The following is an 18,642-nucleotide window of genomic DNA, read 5'->3' on the forward strand; positions in this document are numbered from 1 at the left end:
GTGTCCCTAGTAGTAAGTAGTAAGTAAGTACAACTAGGAAATTACAATAATCAGTAGTAATCAGAAGGAAATAGAGTGTGTGTACTGTACAGACAGTGCACGCACACACACACGCAGGAGCTAGCCTATGAACAGTGACTGAGTGTCCCTAGTAGTAAGTAGTAAGTAAGTGTACAACTAGAAATTACAATAATCAGTAGTAATCAGAAGGAAATAGAGTGTGTGTACTGTACAGACAGTGCACGCACACACACACACACACACACGCATGAGCTAGCCTATGAACAGTGACTGAGTGTCCCTAGGCACAGGCGTCCGAGCCATTAGGCAGCTATAAATTTTCGCCTAAGGCGACAGGAAGAGGCAAGGGCGCTTCTGCACTGAGTAGTGAGAGAAGAAATGCCTCTCAGCTGACTCAGGTGTCAGTTTACACAGCAGCAGCAGGGCTGACTGGACTTCAGCTCAATGATTCAAAGAACCACAGTAATGAATGAGTCAGTGAGAGAAGGCACTCATCCTAGTCAGGGATCCGAGGAGTACAGCATCATCAGCTCCTGAGTCCAACTCCTGAGAATTCAGTCCCTCTCTCTCTGCTACTGCTAACTGCGTGGATGTAGAGACTGTGTAGCAGCCAGGCATTGACTTCCCCCCAGGCCGCCTTTCATTCAATGATTTAGGGTTGGTCCTGTGTCTGCTGTATTCAGGTTTGTTGATGTAAGGCAATGTAAAATACTAGGCTAGCTGATAAAAGTGCAATTAGAGGGCAGGCTAGCTGGTAAATATACACAGCATGATGTAGAACTCGTCTGGAGGGTCAGTGGGAAAAAATCTGTCTGGTCTCTCTCCATTGTTATAATGACTGCATGTGCAGATAAGGTCTTAAACAGGTTGAAAAGTTTTGACAGTCCCTAGACTCCAGGAGGGCTGCTTGCTGACTTGTGTAAGAGATTGGCAGGGACAGCAGTCCTATTACCAGTAACTAGTCTCTGTGTAATGTGGGACTGCAAAACAGATAAACTGCTCCATCTCAGGCTATTCTCAGTCTCACTCCACTCCTCCTATCTCTGTATGTGTATAGTGTATGTCTACTGTGTGCTGTGTACAGTGTGCTCTGTGTGTGTGTGTGTGTGTGTGTGTGTGTGTGTGTGTTGTGTGCAGTGTGTGTACTGTGTGTGTGTGTGTGTATGTTGTGTGCAGTGTGTGTACTGTGTGTGTGTGTGTGTGTACTGTGCTGTGCGTGTCTAAAGTGTGTGTGTGTGTGTGTGTACTGTGTATAGTGTGTATGTTGTGTGCAGTGTGTGTACTGTGTGTGTGTGTGTGTGTATGTTGTGTGCAGTGTGTGTACTGTGTGTGTGTGTGTATAGTGTGTGTACTGTGCTGTGCATGTCTAGTGTGTGTGTGTGTGTGTGTGTGTACTGTGTATAGTGTGTATGTTGTGTGCAGTGTGTGTACTGTGTGTGTGTGTGTATGTTGTGTGCAGTGTGTGTACTGTGTGTGTGTGTGTGTGTGTGTGTATAGTGTGTGTACTGTGCTGTGCATGTCTAGTGTGTGTGTGTGTGTGTGTGTACTGTGTATAGTGTGTATGTTGTGTGCAGTGTGTGTACTGTGTGTGTGTGTGTGTGTGTGTGTGTGTGTGTGTGTACACTGTGTGTGTGTGTGTATAGTGTGTGTGTGTGTACTGTGTGTGGTGTGTGTGAGTGCATGCCGCAATAAGTATATTTTATGGTGAAACGCTCTGCTGCATAACAACTATTTTCTGGTGAACCCATGCCGCAATAAGTACATTTTCTGGTGAAACGCTGCTGCATTATGATTTTCGGGGGTCTTGGGGGTGGGGTTCACCACAGGAGTGGTGTTCACCATGAGGGGTGCGGGGTATGGGACTGGGGGCAATCACGGGGGGGGGGGGGGGGTGCCACAGGATTTCTCGCCTGGAGTGACAAAATGGCTAGAGACGCCCCTGCCTAGTAGTAAGTAGTTAGTAAGTACAACTAGAAATTACAATAATCAATAGTAATCAGAAGGAAATAGAGTGTGTGTACTGTACTGCACGCACACACGCAGGAGCTATGAACAAACAGTGACAGTGAGTGTCCTAGTACAGTTACTACAAAATACAATCACTCAGTACTAAAGGACAGCAGAAACACTGGTATAATAAACTAACAGAGGACAGGAGGACAGCTGCCCACACAGGCAAGGCCCTGAGGCCTAAAGCAGTGTAAGCTTGCCTGCAGCAGCTGTCTGTCTCTATGTAACACACAAGCTACTAACTAAAATACAATGTCTATCTAACTAACAACAATATAGGTGTGTATAGGAGGTGTATGTGAGCAAAAACGCTAGGTAATTGACCACAATAGAGCACTTGCTAAGCCAAAGCACAAAGGAGCAGATCTCTCTCTGTACAAAGTCAGGCAAGGACGGAAAAACGGAACATGGCGGCCGCTATTTATAGGGTAGGGGCTGGCCAGGGTCCCCCTCTGTGATTGGCTGCCGTCAGAGGGCCTGGGAGCCCTCTGATTGGCTCTAAGGACATCAATCTGGGCTATGACGCTATTCGAGCTCGGTATTCGAGCTCGAATAGCGCTGTTTGCTCGAATAGCTCGAATAGTGAATGGGCTATTCGAGTTCACTCGAATAGCCCATTCGAATAGCTGCAGCTATTCGAGCTCGGTATTCGAGCTCGAATAGCTGAAAAAGAGCTCGAACACCCCTGGTGTTTACATCTGTTCTCTACTCTAAACACCCACTAATTACCCATCAATCACCCCCTATCACCACCTGTCACTGTTACCTATCAGATCAGACCCTAATCTGCCCCTTGCGGGCACCCAATCACCCGCCCACACGCTCAGATTGCCCTCAGACCCCCCCCCCCCTTATCAATTCGCCAGTGCATTCATCACATCTGTTCTTCCCTGTAATAACCCACTGATCACCTGTCAATCACCTGCCAATCACCCATAACCCATCAATCACCCCCTGTCACTGCCACCCATCAATCAGCCCCTAACCTGCCCCTTGCGGGCAATCTGATCACCCACCCACACCATTAGATCGCCCGCAAACCCGCAGTCAGATCACCTCCCAATTGTATTGTTTACATCTGTTCTCTTCTCTAAACACTCACTAATTACCCATCAATCACCCATCAATCGCCCCCTATCACTGTTACCTATCAGATCAGACCCCTATCCAGGGCCAGATTTCTGGCAAGGCCACATAGGCCATGGCCTAGGGCACCAGAAATTTAGGGGCGGCTCAGGGAGGGGCAGTAAAGCTATTCTATGCAGCCATCCATATCTACAAGAACAGATTTAACCTTTAAACTCCCTGTCCTGTACTTGTGTTGTCCCTGCAAGACCTGTAAGCTCTATCCTGCAGGTACACTGCAGCCTAACTCTCATGGTGACACAATGGTTCCATCATTAATGAGATAACAAACATAATAAAAGTTCTTAAGGAAAACATAACTTATAATCTATATGCATATTACTAAAATAGTCATTGTCTGTGACAACTGACATCCAATGAGGGAAAGTAAGTCAAATTCTCATTGGGGCACACAGAGATAACACAACTAGACAGACGGTATAGTTGGCCTTGGGCGGTGAAAAGTACAAATCCGGCCCTGCCCCTATCTGCCCCTAGGGCACCCAATCACCCGCCCACACCCTCAGACCCCAGCCCTGCATCTATTCCCCCCACTAATCACACCTTGAGACACCCATCAATCACCTCCTGTCACCCCCTAGCACACCTACCCATCAGATCAGGCCTTAATTTGCCCCATGTGGGCTCCTGATCACTCGGCTAAACCCTCAGATCCCCCTCAGACCCCCTACCGATCACCTCCCCAGTGCATTGATTGCATCTATTTTCCCCTCTAACCACCCCCTGAGACACCCATCAATCACCTCCTGTCACCCCCCTAGCACTCCTATCCATCAGATCAGGCCCAATACAACCTGTCATCTAAAAGGCCACCCTGCTTATGACCGGTTCCACAAAATTCGCCCCCTCATAGACCACCTGTCATCAAAATTTGCAGATGCTTATACCCCTGAACAGTCATTTTGAGACATTTGGTTTCCAGACTACTCACGGTTTTGGGCCCGTAAAATGCCAGGGCAGTATAGGAACCCCACAAGTGACCCCTTTTTAGAAAAAAATACACCCCAAGGTATTCTGTTAGGTGTATGACGAGTTCATAGAAGATTTTATATTTTTGTCACAAGTTAGCGGAAATTGATTTTTATTGTTTTTTCACAGAGTGTCATTTTTCACTAACTTGTGACAAAAAATATAATCTTCTATGAACTCACCATACACCTAATGGAATACCTTGGGGTGTCTTCTTTCTAAAATGGGGTCACTTGTGGGGTTCCTATACTGCCCTGGCATTTTAGGGGCCCTAAACCGTGAGTAGTAGTCTAGAAAACAAATGCCTCAAAATGTGTGTGAATAGGACGTTGGGCCCCTTAGCGCACCTAGGCTGCAAAAAAGTGTCACACATGTGGTATCGCCGTATTCAGGAGAAGTAGTATAATGTGTTTTGGGGTGTATTTTTACACATACCCATGCTGGGTGGGAGAAATCTCTCTGTAAATGGACAATTGTGTGTAAAAAAAAATCAAAAATTTGTCATTTACAGAGATATTTCTCCCACCCAGCATTAGGATTTCACAGGTCATTTTGCGACATTTGGTTTCAAGACTTCTCCTCACGGTTTAGGGCCCCTAAAATGCCCCACAAATGACCCCATTTTAGAAAGAAGACACCCAAAGGTATTCCGTTAGGAGTATGGTGAGTTCATAGAAGATTTTATTTTTTGTCAAAAGTTAAAAACTGAGGGGTTTTACCCCTTGAGTACCAGAGCAATTTTCACCTTTCAGCGCTCCTTCCATTCATTCGTCTATAACTTTATCATTACTTATCACAATTAAATGAACTATATCTTGTTTTTTCCGCCACTAATTAGGCTTTCTTTAGGTGGAAGATTATGCCAAGAATTATTTTATTCCAAATATGTTTTAATGGGAAAATAGGAATTCATTATTTTTCAGTTTTCGGCCATTATAGTTTTTAAATAATGCATGTTATTGTAATTAAAACCCATGAAATGTATTTGCCCATTTGTCCCGGTTATAAAACCGTTTAAATTATGTCCCTGTCACAATGTTTGGCGCCAATATTTTATTTGGAAATAAAGGAGCATTTTTTTCAGTTTTGCGTCCATCCCTAATTACAAGCCCATAGTTTATAAAGTAACAGTGTTGTACCCTCCTGACATAAATATTTAAAAAGTTCAGTCCCTAAGGTAACTATTTATGTATTTTTTTTATTGCATTTTTTTTTTTTAATTACAAAAAAAAAATAAAAATTGGGGAGTGTGGGAGGTAATGAGTTAAATTTTTGTGTATAAGTAATCTATTTGTATGTGAAAAATGCTTAACCACTTGACACCTGAGGCATTTTTCCTCTTGTGGACCAGAGCAATTTTCACCTGTCAGCGCTCCTCCCTTTCTTTTACCAATAACTTAATCACTACTAATCACAGCGTAATGATCTATATCTTGTTTTTCTTGCCACCAATTAGGCTTTCTTTGGGTGTACAGTATGCCAAGAATTATTTTATCCTAAATGCATTTTAACATGAATAATAAGAAAAAAAAATTATAAAATGCATTATTTTTCCGTTTTTGACCATTATAGTGTTAAAATAAAACATTCTACTGTGGATAAAAGCCACACATTTTATGTGTTCTTTTGTCCCGGTTATTGCAACGTTCAAAAAATGTCCCTAGTACAATGTATGGCGCCAATATTTCATTTGGAAATAAAGGTGCATTTTTTCAATTTTGCGTCCATCACTAATTACAAGCCCATAAATTAAAAATTAATAGTAATATACTGCCTTGACATAAATTTTTAAAAAGTTCAGTCCCTAAGGTAACTACTTATATTTTTTTTTTTTTGATGAAATTTTTTTTCCCCCTTTTATAAATAAAAAAAAAAAAGTTTGGGTATTATGGGAGGGTGTGGGAGGGAAATAGTTAATTATATCAGTCAGTGTGGGGATTTTTATTAAATAAAATGCAATTTTGGTGCAATATACTATTTGGCCACAAGATGTCCTCAGTCGTCATTTCCGATTCACGTACGTAAGCACGTGAATCGGAAGTAATCCGTGGCTGTGTAACACAGAAAGATACAATGAATGCCGGCGTCTCGTAGACGCTGGTATTCATTGAATCGGGGACTTAGATTTATGAATGGGACCTGCGGTCCCATTCATTAACCTCCCCTCTAAGCGGCGGTAACGGCGGTGCGCGCGCACGCGCGAACGGGAGCGAGCGGCGGCTGCATGCCGCTGCAGACTTGTTTTCACGGCCCTGCTGCATCCTGTCTTTTTTAAAGGGCCGTGAATATACTGCACGGCATGCAGCAAGTAGTTAAGGGTGTAGTTTTACTATTTGGCCACAAGATGGCAACAGTAACTTTTTGTTTAATGCGACCTCCAAGCGTCCTTTTGGACGCTTGGAGGAAGTACTAGGAGGCTGGGAACGTTTTTTTTTTTCACAATGATCGCGCTGCTTAGCGGAGAAGCAGCGGATCATTGCGGGGCTTAGATCAACGAACGGGAATGGATTTTCCGATTCATTGATCTCCGGGCGAGCGGCCGGCGGCGTGTTTACCCGCGGGAGTGCGCGCTAGAGCGAGCGGGATCGCGGAAAGTACGGATTTCTCCATCCCTGGGGGTGAAAGGATGGAAAAAGGGACGGAGAAATTCGTACGGGCAGGGGTAAAGTGGTTAAAGAGGAACTCCAGTGAAAATAATGTAATTCAAAAAAGTGCTTCATTTTTACAATAATTATGTATAAATGATTTAATCAGTGTTTGCCCATTGCAAAAGCTTTCCTCTCCCTGATTTGCATTCTGGCATTTATCACATAGTGACATTTTTACTGCTGGCGGGCGATGTCAGTGGAAGGAGAAGCTGCTTGCTTTTTTTGGCAGTTGGAAAAATCTGTAAACAGCTGTTATTTCCCACGATGCAACAAGGCTCCCACAGTGTGATGTCAGAATTATGGTCCTCACATCACACTGTGGGAGGGGTTTCACCACAATATCAGCCCTACAGCGCCCCCTGATGATCCGTTTGGGAAAAGGAAAAGATTTCTCATGGGAAAGGGGGTATCAGCTATGATTGGGATAAAGTTCAGTTCTTAGTTACAGTTACCCTTTAACCACTGGACGCCGTCCACTGAGGGGTTACAACGGACACGAGAATGTGCGCTCCTATGCTTTTTTTGGCAGAATGGATGATTATTAAATGTCCTATTTGTACTAATTAGCACACAAACAGGACATTTATAAAATGGTTACTCTCGATTGAAAGACATGATTTATCAATCGTAAATGTTTAAATCCACTTTAATTCACAATCGGTTAGATGTTTTGTCTGATCAAATGTCTAATAGGGCAGAACCATTGTATGGTCACCTTTATTCTAAAAATCCAGATTTTGAATTTTGCCTGTCTCAGGTACAGCAAGGCAATTTTAACCACTTCAGGACCGTCCGCCTAACCCCCCTTAAGGACCAGGGCAATTTGCATGGAGGGGAGGGGGGGGGGAGTTTGGGGGGGGGGGGGTCGGGCGGCCGGATCCCGTCTGTGGCTGGCTGGGCATGTTGTCCCCCCTGTAGCTGGCAGCCATCACTCACCTTCCAGGCTCCAGCGATGAGCTGCAGTAGCCACCTCTTCTCCAGCCGGCATCTCCGCTCCAAATGACGCTCAGGTCGGGTCGTGGCTTGATGACGTCATCAAGCCGGGACCTGGCGCTGACGTCTGTCGGAGAAGAGATGCCAGCCAGAGCAGAGGGGGGTGCCGATCGTCGCTGGAATGGCATGGAGGTGAGTGGATCCTCTTCTTTTCCCCCCTACCGCCGCAGCTGTCAAAGTGATCACTACGATTCGATGGCGATCGTAATGATCACGTGATCACTCGGGGGAGATGCCAGCTGTCATATGACAGCTTAATCTCCCCTCTCCGGTGCACACAATTGCGTCGGGACGGTTTGTAAATGTCCAGCAGGTGGTCCTACCGTTCTGACCGGACGTTGAATCAACGTCCGGTCAGAACGGTAGGACCACCTGCTGGATGTTGATTCAACATCTGTGGCCCCCAAAAGGTTAAAGAGAAACCAAGAATTGAACTTCATCCCAATCAGTAGCTGATACCCCCTTTCCCATGAGAAATCTTCCTCTTTAAATGCTTATTCAGCTTCCATACAACAAATCCTGAAATACTGGACTTCTGTTCTGTTGCCTGCTATCAAAAGTGCTTTTGTCCTTCACACAGGAGTTTTATGACTTGTCATTAGTTATCAGTGAGTCCCTTTTGGTTGCAGAGAAACTCTAATTTACAGCCCTGAATTCTTAACCCTTACAGTGAGGAAAAGCAAACCAGCTTAGTTCTATGTAGGGTCAGGACTGTACATACACATTTATCTCATCGTATTATGTGTCATAGTGCTGTATGATCTGTACTGAGGATGGGGGAATTTACCTGGTTGTTCGGTGCCCTGGGAGCTTGTCGATTTACATTATGGTTCTGTGGCTTTCCTTGTTCAGTTGTGGCTCTAGAAAGCAAACAAGAAATTACAATAAGGTATGGCTGTTTCTGCATCACAGAATGGACAAGATTATTATGAGAATTGTTTCATATAGTGCCAACATTCTCTATGGCAGTGTACAAATAGCATATTACATAAATATCGTATAGACAAACTAGGGCAATATAGATAATACACAGTTGGTTAATTATTACACTATACATATACATGGGTCAACAGCGTAGATACAGCGATTAGTGATGATCGTAATACAAGAAATTTCACATAAACTTTTGCAATTACACTCATATATAATTACAATTTGTAAAGTCAATTGATTTCGTGTAATCCATTCATTTTGCATAATTTCGTGCCGACTTAACCTCCCTGGCGGTACGGAGTTTCAGTGGTTGCGTCCGAGGGAGGGATTTTTTTTAAATTAAAAGTGCTTTTTATTTGTTAGCTAGCACTAGGCTAGCTAACTATGTGCGGCAAGTCCCCCGGCACCTCTCTGACTCAACCCCCAACCCCCAATCGCCGCCTGTTATATTTACCTGTCCGTGATCCCGCAAGAGCCGCAGCTTCACCAATTAGCTTCACTCGTCGCTATAGCGACGATCAGACATGACGTCATCGACGTCATGCGCAGTCCCGAACCTCCCCATAGTGAAGCCGGGTGCTGATTGGGAGGCTGCGCCATCGCGGGATCCCTGTGGGGTACGTATTCAGGCGGCGATCGGGGGCGATCGGTGGGGACCGGAGGGACTTGGCGCACATAGTTAGCTAGCCTAGTGCTAGCTTAACAATAAGCAACTGATTTTAAAGGAAAAATGTTTTTTAAACACTTGTATGACGGCTGTGCTATTCACAGCACGAAATTATGCAAAAATTACATGCAAATGCAAAAATTACAATTCCAGAAATGTTGCATTACAATTTCACATTGTAGCTGTGAAATTCAATGCAAAATTACGACGATGCAAAATGCATGCTCATCACTAACAGCGATACCAAGATACAGTAGGAGAAAGAGCCTTGGCCATATAAAATTACAGTGTAAGGAGATAGTGGGGGACACAAAAGGTCAGAGCGTCATGTATGCCAATATTACCTCTTTTTTTCCGAATTTCGGCAGAATCTCCTAAGGGCATCGCGCTTTATAAACAGGACAATGACCACGATGATGATGATGATGGGTACAACCAGCAGGAAGAATATCAGAAGTCCGTCCCGTAGTGAAGTGTCTGGAAGGCAAGTGATATCAGCTCAGCGTTTGTAAATGGATTTGTTACTTCGCATAGCAACAGGGCCTTTTCTTGGGCAGTGCGGGCAGGGCGACCGCCCTGGGTGCAGAACGACAAGTAGAAAAAGGGGGGCGCAGGCAGAAGGACATAACCGCTGGGCGCTAGGGAGCTGGTGATGTGCGGTGCAGCCAAATGGAAGAAGTAAGAAGATAACCAGCGCGATCACCTTCCTTGACTCCTCCTGGGCTGGACATCAAGTCATCATCACATCACCACCGTGTGATGACACCTGATGTCCTGTAGCGGTACTGCAGGCTGTCAGTGCGCAGCGCCCATGGAGGAGTCGGCTTTCCAGGCTCTTTTCGCCTGAGTGTTTTCCTGGTCTCTGCTTCCTCCTGGATGAGCAGATGGTCACTAGTAAGTAGGCAGAGCTACTTGTGACCTGTGGCTGTGTGTTTGTCCCTAAAGAGTAAGGGTTCACGAGTCTGTGGGGGTGGGGAGGAAGGGGGTGCAATTTTTACACCCTCGCCCAGGGTGAAATTTAGCCTAGAAACTGCCCTGCACAGCAAGCCATGATGCTGAACTTCCAGATTATTATTCCATTATTATACTACTGTATAAAACATTGCTTTGTCACACGGAAGCCTATTTGTTAAAGTGGAATAAAACTCTGACACAACATTAAACAAAAAAAGTGTTTTCCTACTTTTTTTTTAGCCATTCAGTTACCATATTTGCTTTTGCGCACAAGTAATATTGTCTGTGTACAAATTACTAATTCCCAAAGTACAGTTTATCTGCTCTGAAAGCTGCCATGGCATTTTATGAATAGATTTTAATATATAAAATACAGCAGCTATCACGTGAAAATTTCTCATCTGCCTCTCTCAGTACAGTTCCGCTTCACCACGTGGCTGGCTGTAACTAATTGTCTCAACAGAGGAATGTAAACAAAAGATAATGTTATCACTTCTTCGGATGCGGATCATAAGCTGAAGGAGCTTTCCACTGCAGAACAAAGTGTTGTGTTTAACTGTTTGAATGCTGTTCTGCTACATTTTTTTTTGTGGTAGTAGATTTAAGGTTGTAAGTAATCTTTTAGAGCAAAGAAGAAATGAGTGTCAGACCAATTTAATTCCTTAGCAGTTAATGGGAAGGACATCGTATTAGGCTTCTGATGGAGAAGGGGCTAGGAGGAGAAAAGCTTTTACCACTACACTAGCTAATCCAGGGGAGGCATGGCAGCTGGGACAAGGGGTCCTCCAGGCTTGGAATCTTGGGCCTAATAAACTAAAGGTGTCTACTGTCTATACATTACTCAATTTTCTGCATCAATATCTGTCCCATTCATCAGGATCAAATCTGGTATCAAGGCTCCAACATGGAAACCCAACTGATGGTTCAATTGGGCATCCTATAGAATCTCAATTGGGTGCAATCCGGTAACAGCGTGTGATTTCTCGACACCTGAAAGACCCCAGCCGGTCTCCCCCAAGTGTATGTGTACCGCCCCCCCCCCCCCCCACGCACATGCTCGTGCCAAGTGTATGTGTACCGCCCATGCTCGCGGTGAGTGTTGCAGGCTAACCTGTCATGCCTCCTGGCCTCCTCCTGTATCTAGCATCTTTTTGAATTGCGAGCACCAGTACCATGTGACATCACCGCATGTACTGATGTTACTATATGCGACAGTGTCACAGGCGTTGCTGTGGCAATTCAATAAGATGAAGAACACAGGAGAAGGCCAGAAGACAGCAGGCATGACAGGTTAGCTTGCAACACTCACCACGGCCCCTGGACACACACACACTATATGAAGGGGGGGCTAGCAGGCGGCGGCACTAAGGCGATTTCCAGCAAACTGGAAATTTCATGCTGAAATCTATTGAAAATCTGTATGCAGTGTGTGGGCAGGCAATAGATCCCTATCTGATCAGATTCATGTAACAGGTCACATGAGGCACCGCTGTAGCCATGGATACAGAACGCTGGATGAAGATCCCAACGCTGAGAGCAGGTGAGTGAAGTGGCGCCGTGCATCTAGGGAGGGCGAGACGGGGAGGGGAGTGCAAGGAGGAGGACATTTGTGGAGGGGAGGGGCCTCTTGCCACACTGTAATTGTTGCCACCCTGAAGCACGTGATTCGCATTGCCTCATGTGAGAACCGCCCGCAGCGGAGGCCAGCAGAGCTACACAAAGGATCTCTATATTTGAAATGTTTGGTTTCAAACAGGCACACCAAGGAAAATTGTCATGGCCCCTCCCCCCTTCATATAGCCAGTCACAGACACCTCCCCAGCTCCTCCTCCCTTTCCTGCAGAGGGAAAATGTACCTGCTCCAGCGCTTCTTCCCAGCAGCCGTGATCAGGAGCTTTAATACTGACTAGGAAAGAGTTAAATGTGACCTCATCTGAGCCCTCCCCCAGAACCGACTATTGGCTTAGACCACTCGTGGTGTCTTAATACCCACCTACTCGATTAATATTCCATGATCCCTTTCACTTACATACAGGAATGTTATGTTTTATAAATATGGCCTATGTTGATTGTTCCCGTAGTCCATTTGTCTGGGGCAGTGTAGGCCTAAGACCTTGGACTAGGAACATCTTCTCAGTATCTGCTTGTATCATCTTCTTCAAGCAGACACTGAGATGCTTCGGCCTGCATCACGAAAAACTCTATTTAAAGGTATACTCTGCGAACAAGCCTTTTACGTAAAACTCAGTCCAGATAACTGAGGCCTACTTAAATTATAACAGAGGATGGCAGCATAAAACGGCTGGCTGCTGGGAAGAAGAGGAGACCGCCCACATCGCAGGAGCAGGAACATTTTACACGGCTTCACTGAGCATACTCTACAGAATGAGGAGGAATGAGCCCCTAGGCCCCCCCATGATCCCCGCAGAGGGCTGGCGCATCAATCAAGGAGGCAGACATTTCTTCACCGTTATCAAATTTACCAATATGAGCCGGCCCACTGTCGATACTTCCACTGTATCCTAACCTGTCGCATGACGGAGGGGCCCAGCCATCATTACAGTGACAGTTCCCATTGTTATTGCATACCTACAGGGAATTAATAGAAAGTCAGTTAACATTACAATATTTGATGTTTAATATTCATATCAGAAGAGACCATGCATTAACCTCCTTGCCGGTTATCCCAAGCTCAGCTCGGGGTAACCTGCGCAGGAGGATTTCTCAGGCCCCGCTGGCCCGATTTGCATAATTTTTTTTATTGCACGCAGCTAGCACTTTGCTAGCTGCGTGCATACTACGATCGTCGCCGCCAATTCGCCGCTACCCACCACGCCGTCCCCCTCTCCAGACTCCTTGCGCAGCCTGGCCAATCAATGTCAGGCAGCACTGAGGGGTGGATCGGGATTCCCTCTGACGTCCCGACGTCTATGACGTCATCCCACCCCGTCGCCATGGCGACCGGGGAAGCCCAGCAGGAGATCCTGTTCTGAACGGGATTTCCTGCTTACTCTGATCGCCTGAGGCGATCGGAGTGGGTGGGGGGATGCTGCTGCTCAGCGGCTATCATGTAGCAAGCCCTGGGCTCGCTACATGATTTACAAATTTATTTTTTTTTAAAGTGCTGCGCCCCCCTTGCCGCGGGAATTGGATCGGCAAGGGGGTTAATTAAAGACCACTATCGCGAAAATAGTAACATTTTTAAAATGCATGTAAACCCATACAAATAAGTGATAAACAAAAGTGGGGACACTGAGAGCCCAATATAGTGTAGTAAGCAAAACAATAGGTATTGAAAAGCATATAGTGTTTATACTCACAGAAGTGGGTTACCTCCTAGGTAACCACTGTACAGGCAGGTGAGGAGATTAGACCTGTCCTCACTCAGGATTAAAAGTCGCTCTCTGTAGTTTTGAAAAAAAGAGATGGGGATTGACCCCTCCACCAGGGGTGGATATTGGTAATATAAGAGTGAATAGAGGCGCCAGCAGGATAAAAGGTACTAAAAAAATTCTAATTCCTCAGGAGGTGGTGGTGGACTCGCCTCCATGAAGTAGACAAGATACTATCAGCTTTTTAACAACAACAGGTTTATTTATATACTCAAGACAACCATGCAACGCGTTTCACAGGTATAGTCCTGCTTCCTCAGGCAATAACAGATAGGAGTACACGCAGTACAGTCTCAAGGTCACGATAAGCGCCTGTATTGTGACCTTGAGACTATGCTGGAAACCTTTGCTAAACTGTGCAGTAACAGGATTGTGGGAAGTCTTTCTTTATTTATTTATTTTTAGCTACAGTAACAAGCCTATCTCGAAATAAAAATAACAGACACTTCCCATTTCAGATCAGTTAAGGACACTATGGCCAGAAAGTAATTGAACACCCCGTCTCCCCGTCCCCCTTTGAAGAAGTGACACAGTGAAGTAAGCCTGTTAACTAGGTGATGTTTTGGGGGGGGGGGGGGGGGGGGGACGACAACAGTAAAATAAGCATTAAATTAACACTGAGCTGGGTAAAAAAAAAAAAGGAAAGAAGTGATATCACTTTTGGCATCACAAAGAAGCAGCAAATATGGAAACCAGCAGAGATACTCTTTTCTTTTTTTATTTCACATTTTCAGTTAATATGGAGCTTCATCCCACTTGCTATGCGCACATGCTGAATTAAACTCAGCCAAGGTGGTATTTACCGCCTAGTGCAGTGATCTGCAAACTTGGCTCAGCAGCTGTTAAGGAACTACAAGTCCTACAATGCATTTGCCTTTATGAATCACGACTGTGGCTGTCAGAATCCTGCAATGCATTGTGGTACTTGTAGTTCCTTAACAGCTGGAGGGCCAAGTTTGCAGATCATTGGCCTAGTGGAATCGAGCATGAAGCTAATGTTCAATCTAGTGTGTGTACAGCAGCTGCCCAGCCTAATGTCGCCCAAGGTGGGCAATACTGCAAGTTCAGATTCATTCTCACTTGGTACAGTAACACTAAACATGATGGTTCAGTAAACAGACTTTTTTTTCTAGGAATTACAACAATAAATGCAGTGGTAACAAAAGCATGTGATGGGAGAATGAATAAGACGGTTTCATACTCACTCCGTTGTTGTGACACTTTCCTGCGATGTCACAGTTGAATCCCAACTGGCTGGCGTTCACACACTGGTAGTTGACACAAGCCTGTTCAGCAACACAAGAGTGCAAGTTGAATACAACTTTCAAAGTCTTATAGCAGTTCATTTACCACATTCAGTAATGGACAGACCTTAAAGGGAAGGTTCAGGGAGGGTGGAGAAAAAATAAAAATCAATTTCCACTTACCTGGGGCTTCCTCCAGCCCGTGGCAGGCATGCGCAGAACTACTGCGCATGCGCAGTACAGCCCGGCGGACGTCCGATGACGTCAGAGCGCCGGCGTGGGACGCAGAAGTACAAGGACTTGGAGCGCAGAAGAGCCCGACCTGGCAGCCGGCCTGGCCAGGTCGGGTCGGCCACCGGAGACCACCGGGAGCCTGCGGAGCGGCGGCGAGGGCACCTCCTGCCTGCCACGGGCTGGAGGAAGCCCCAGGTAAGTGGAAATTGATTTTTATTTTTTCCCCACCCTCCCTGAACCTTCCCTTTAAAGTGTATATGAATTGACAAGTGACATGATCAGGTAAACATATATATACAGTGGGATGCGAAAGTTTAGGCAACCTTGTTAATCGTCATGATTTTTCTGTATCATTGGTTGTTACAATAAAAAAATGTCAGTTATATCATATAGGAGACACACACAGTGATATTTGAGAATTGAAATGAAGTTTATTGGATTTACAGAAAGTGTGCAATAATTGTTAAAACAAAATTAGGCAGGTGCATAAATTTGGGGAAAAAAAAGAAATGAAATCAATATTTAGTAGATCCTCTGTAATGATCGCTGCTGCAGCAGGTGTTGCTGGAAGTAGTAGTGCTGCAGCTCAGGCAGTTCTGATCTCTTTCCATGCAAGCTGCATAGCTTTGTCTGCCTTTCCCTGCTGTCAGCTTGTGACTGATTATCATTCACCTGTGTGGGAATCTGCATGTCTGCTCCCATTGGATGACCTCAGTCTAAAGATCTGCTTCCTGCAGGACTCCTCGGGTTTTCATAGCTTCAGTTTAAGCCTGTCTTGCTGTCGCTTCAGCCCCCGATCGTGTTTCTGGTTCTAAAAGATACTTTGCTGGTTTTGCATCATATATTGGTTCATTGCCCATATATATGCATACCAGCACGTTTATTATTTTCCTTGTATTCGTGTTACGTTGATACATCAGTGTCGCTGATGTATACGTACACGAACTGTTTATATCCTGTGTGCAGTTAGTCAGCTTTCCAGCACATTTTGGTAGTTTGCGCGTATCGTGAGCACCCGTGCTGAGCTAGTATCCTGCTCCTGGTCCTGTTCGTGGATTGCGTTCATCTCTGCGAGGAGATAACGAATCCTTCTGAATCCTGTCCTGTTACCGTTTGTGGATTGCGTTCATCTCTGCGAAGAGATAACGAATCCTTCTGAATCCTGTTCTGTTACTGTTTGTGGATTGCGTTCATCTCTGCGAAGAGATAGCGAATCCTTCTGAGTCCTGTTCCCTGTATTACTCCAGTCTTAGTCAGTGTTCCTGCTTATGTCATATATCGGTTCATTGCCGATATATACATATGTTAGTCAGACCTTACAAATAGTTTCATTGATAGCTGTAATTGTAATACGCTAGGAAAACATACTTATTGTATATTTGTCTGTGTTAGGTTCATCTATCTTGATCCTGCTATTTCCTGACTATCCTGTCCTGTCTTTGTGAGGCACGCCATCGCTGCAAACGCATTGGCTGCCTCATTCCAGTCTGTCTTGTTTTGGACGCTTGCTGTCGCTAAGTAGCAGCTAGCTAGCAAGCGTTCATTCTGTCTACCTGTCCTGATCTCCTCAGTTCTGGTTTATGCGCTCAGCGCTACTTTGCGCTGAGACATTATAGCGAAAGCATTGTTTGTGGCTGTCGGATCTGCACCGGCTCTGTGCGCCACAATCTCCTATTGGAGTCAGTCCTCCCCTCCACTATACTAGGGATAGCCTGTTTCCTTGTGCTAGTGTGTGTACCTCCTCCACGTCAGCTCATGCGTTGCATGCTGACTGTGGAGAATACACCACCAAGCCTTACATCCTCCTTTTGCAGAAATGACAGCCTCTAAACATTTCCCGTGGGTTCCAATGAGAGTCTGGATTCTGGTGGAAAGGTATTTTGGACCATTCCTCTTTACAAAACATCTCCAGTTCATTCAGGTTTGATGGCTTCCGAGCATGGACAGCTCTCTTCAACTTGCACCACAGATTTTCAATTATATTCAGGTCCGGGGACTGAGATGGCCATTCCAGAATGTTGTCCTTGCTCCTCTGCATGAATGCCTTAGTGGATTTTGAGCAGTGTTTAGGGTCGTTGTCTTGCTGAAAGATCTAGCCTCGATGCAGCTTCAGCTTTATCACTAATTCCTGGACATTGGTCTCCAGAATCTGCTGATACTGAGTGGAATCCATGCGTCCCTCAACTTTGACAAGATTCCCAGTCCCTGCACTGGCCACACAGCCCCACAGAATCATGGACCCACCACCATATTTTACTGTAGGTAGCAGGTGTTTTTCTTGGAATGCTGTGTTCTTTTTCCTCCATGCATAACACCCTTGTTATGCCCAAATAACTTAGCACCTTATTCCAAAATGAAGCTGACTTGTCCAAATGTGCTTTAGCATACCTCAAGCGGCTCTGTTTGTGCTGTGGGCGGAGAAAAGGCTTCCTCTGCATCAACCTCGCATACAGCATCTCCTTGTGTAAAGTGCGCCGAATGGTTGAACGATGCACAGTGACTTCATCTGCAGCAAGAGGATATTGTAGGTCTTTAGTGCTGGTCTGTGGGTTCACTCTGACTGTTCTCACCATTCGTCGCTTCTTTCTATCCGAGATTTATCTTGGTTTCCCACTTTGAGCCTTAACTTGAACTGAACCTGTGGTCTTCCATTTCCTCAATATGTTTGTAACTGTGGAAACAGACAGCTGAAATCTCTGAGACAGCTTTCTGTATCCTTCCCCTAAACCATGATGGTGAACAATCTTTGTCTTCAGGTCATTTGACAGTAGTTTTGAGACCCCATATTGCTATCCTTCTAAGAAAATTAAAAGAGGAAGGAAACTTACAATTGACCCCCTTAAATACTCTTTCTCATTAATGGATTCACCTGTGTATGTATGCAGGTCAGGGGTCACTGAGCTTATCAAGCCAATTTGAGTTCCAATAATTAGTTCTAAAGGTTTTGGAATCAATAAAATGATGACATTTATGCACCTGCCTAATTTTATTTAAACAATTATTGCACACTTTCTGTAAATCCAATAACCAAATCAAATACCACTGTGTGTGTCTCCTATATGATATATTTAACTGACATTTTTTATCGTAACAACCAACAATTTATACAGGAAAATCATGACGATTAACAAGGTTGCCCAAACTTTCGCATCCCACTGTAGTACCAGCCCTACCAAGAAATGATCTGACGTCCCATTATGTTTTTCAATACTGTAAGAATTAAAAAAAAAAAAAACACTTGAGTTATTATACATACAAAAGAGTTTATGAACAGCTTGTCAAATTCTATCTGGTTACCTGCTGGGCGGTCTGGACGAGCTCAGCTCGTCCATTACCGCCGGAGGCTGCCGCTCAGGCCCTGCTGGGCCGATTTGGCTCAAATAAAAAGCAGCACACGCAGCCGGCACTTTGCCCGCCGCGTGTGCTACCTG

The 18,642-nt window shown here is 45.1% G+C and overlaps 1 protein-coding gene across 1 annotated transcript in view; it reads right to left on the minus strand.

Annotated features, from left to right (window-relative positions):
- The window catches only part of LOC137535684 (disintegrin and metalloproteinase domain-containing protein 9-like), a 210,962-nt gene that overhangs the window by 26,888 nt on the left and 165,432 nt on the right, over positions 1 to 18,642 (minus strand). Inside the window, exons 17-20 of the mRNA XM_068257548.1 lie at positions 14,939 to 15,019; positions 12,825 to 12,930; positions 9,732 to 9,864; positions 8,575 to 8,647 (exon numbers count right to left, since the gene is read on the minus strand). Of these exons, the coding sequence (XP_068113649.1) occupies positions 8,575 to 8,647; positions 9,732 to 9,864; positions 12,825 to 12,930; positions 14,939 to 15,019 (393 nt within the window). The remainder of the gene's footprint in view (positions 1 to 8,574; positions 8,648 to 9,731; positions 9,865 to 12,824; positions 12,931 to 14,938; positions 15,020 to 18,642) is intronic.

Source organism: Hyperolius riggenbachi, chromosome 10 (assembly GCF_040937935.1).
Source record: "Hyperolius riggenbachi isolate aHypRig1 chromosome 10, aHypRig1.pri, whole genome shotgun sequence".
NCBI lineage: Eukaryota > Metazoa > Chordata > Amphibia > Anura > Hyperoliidae > Hyperolius > Hyperolius riggenbachi.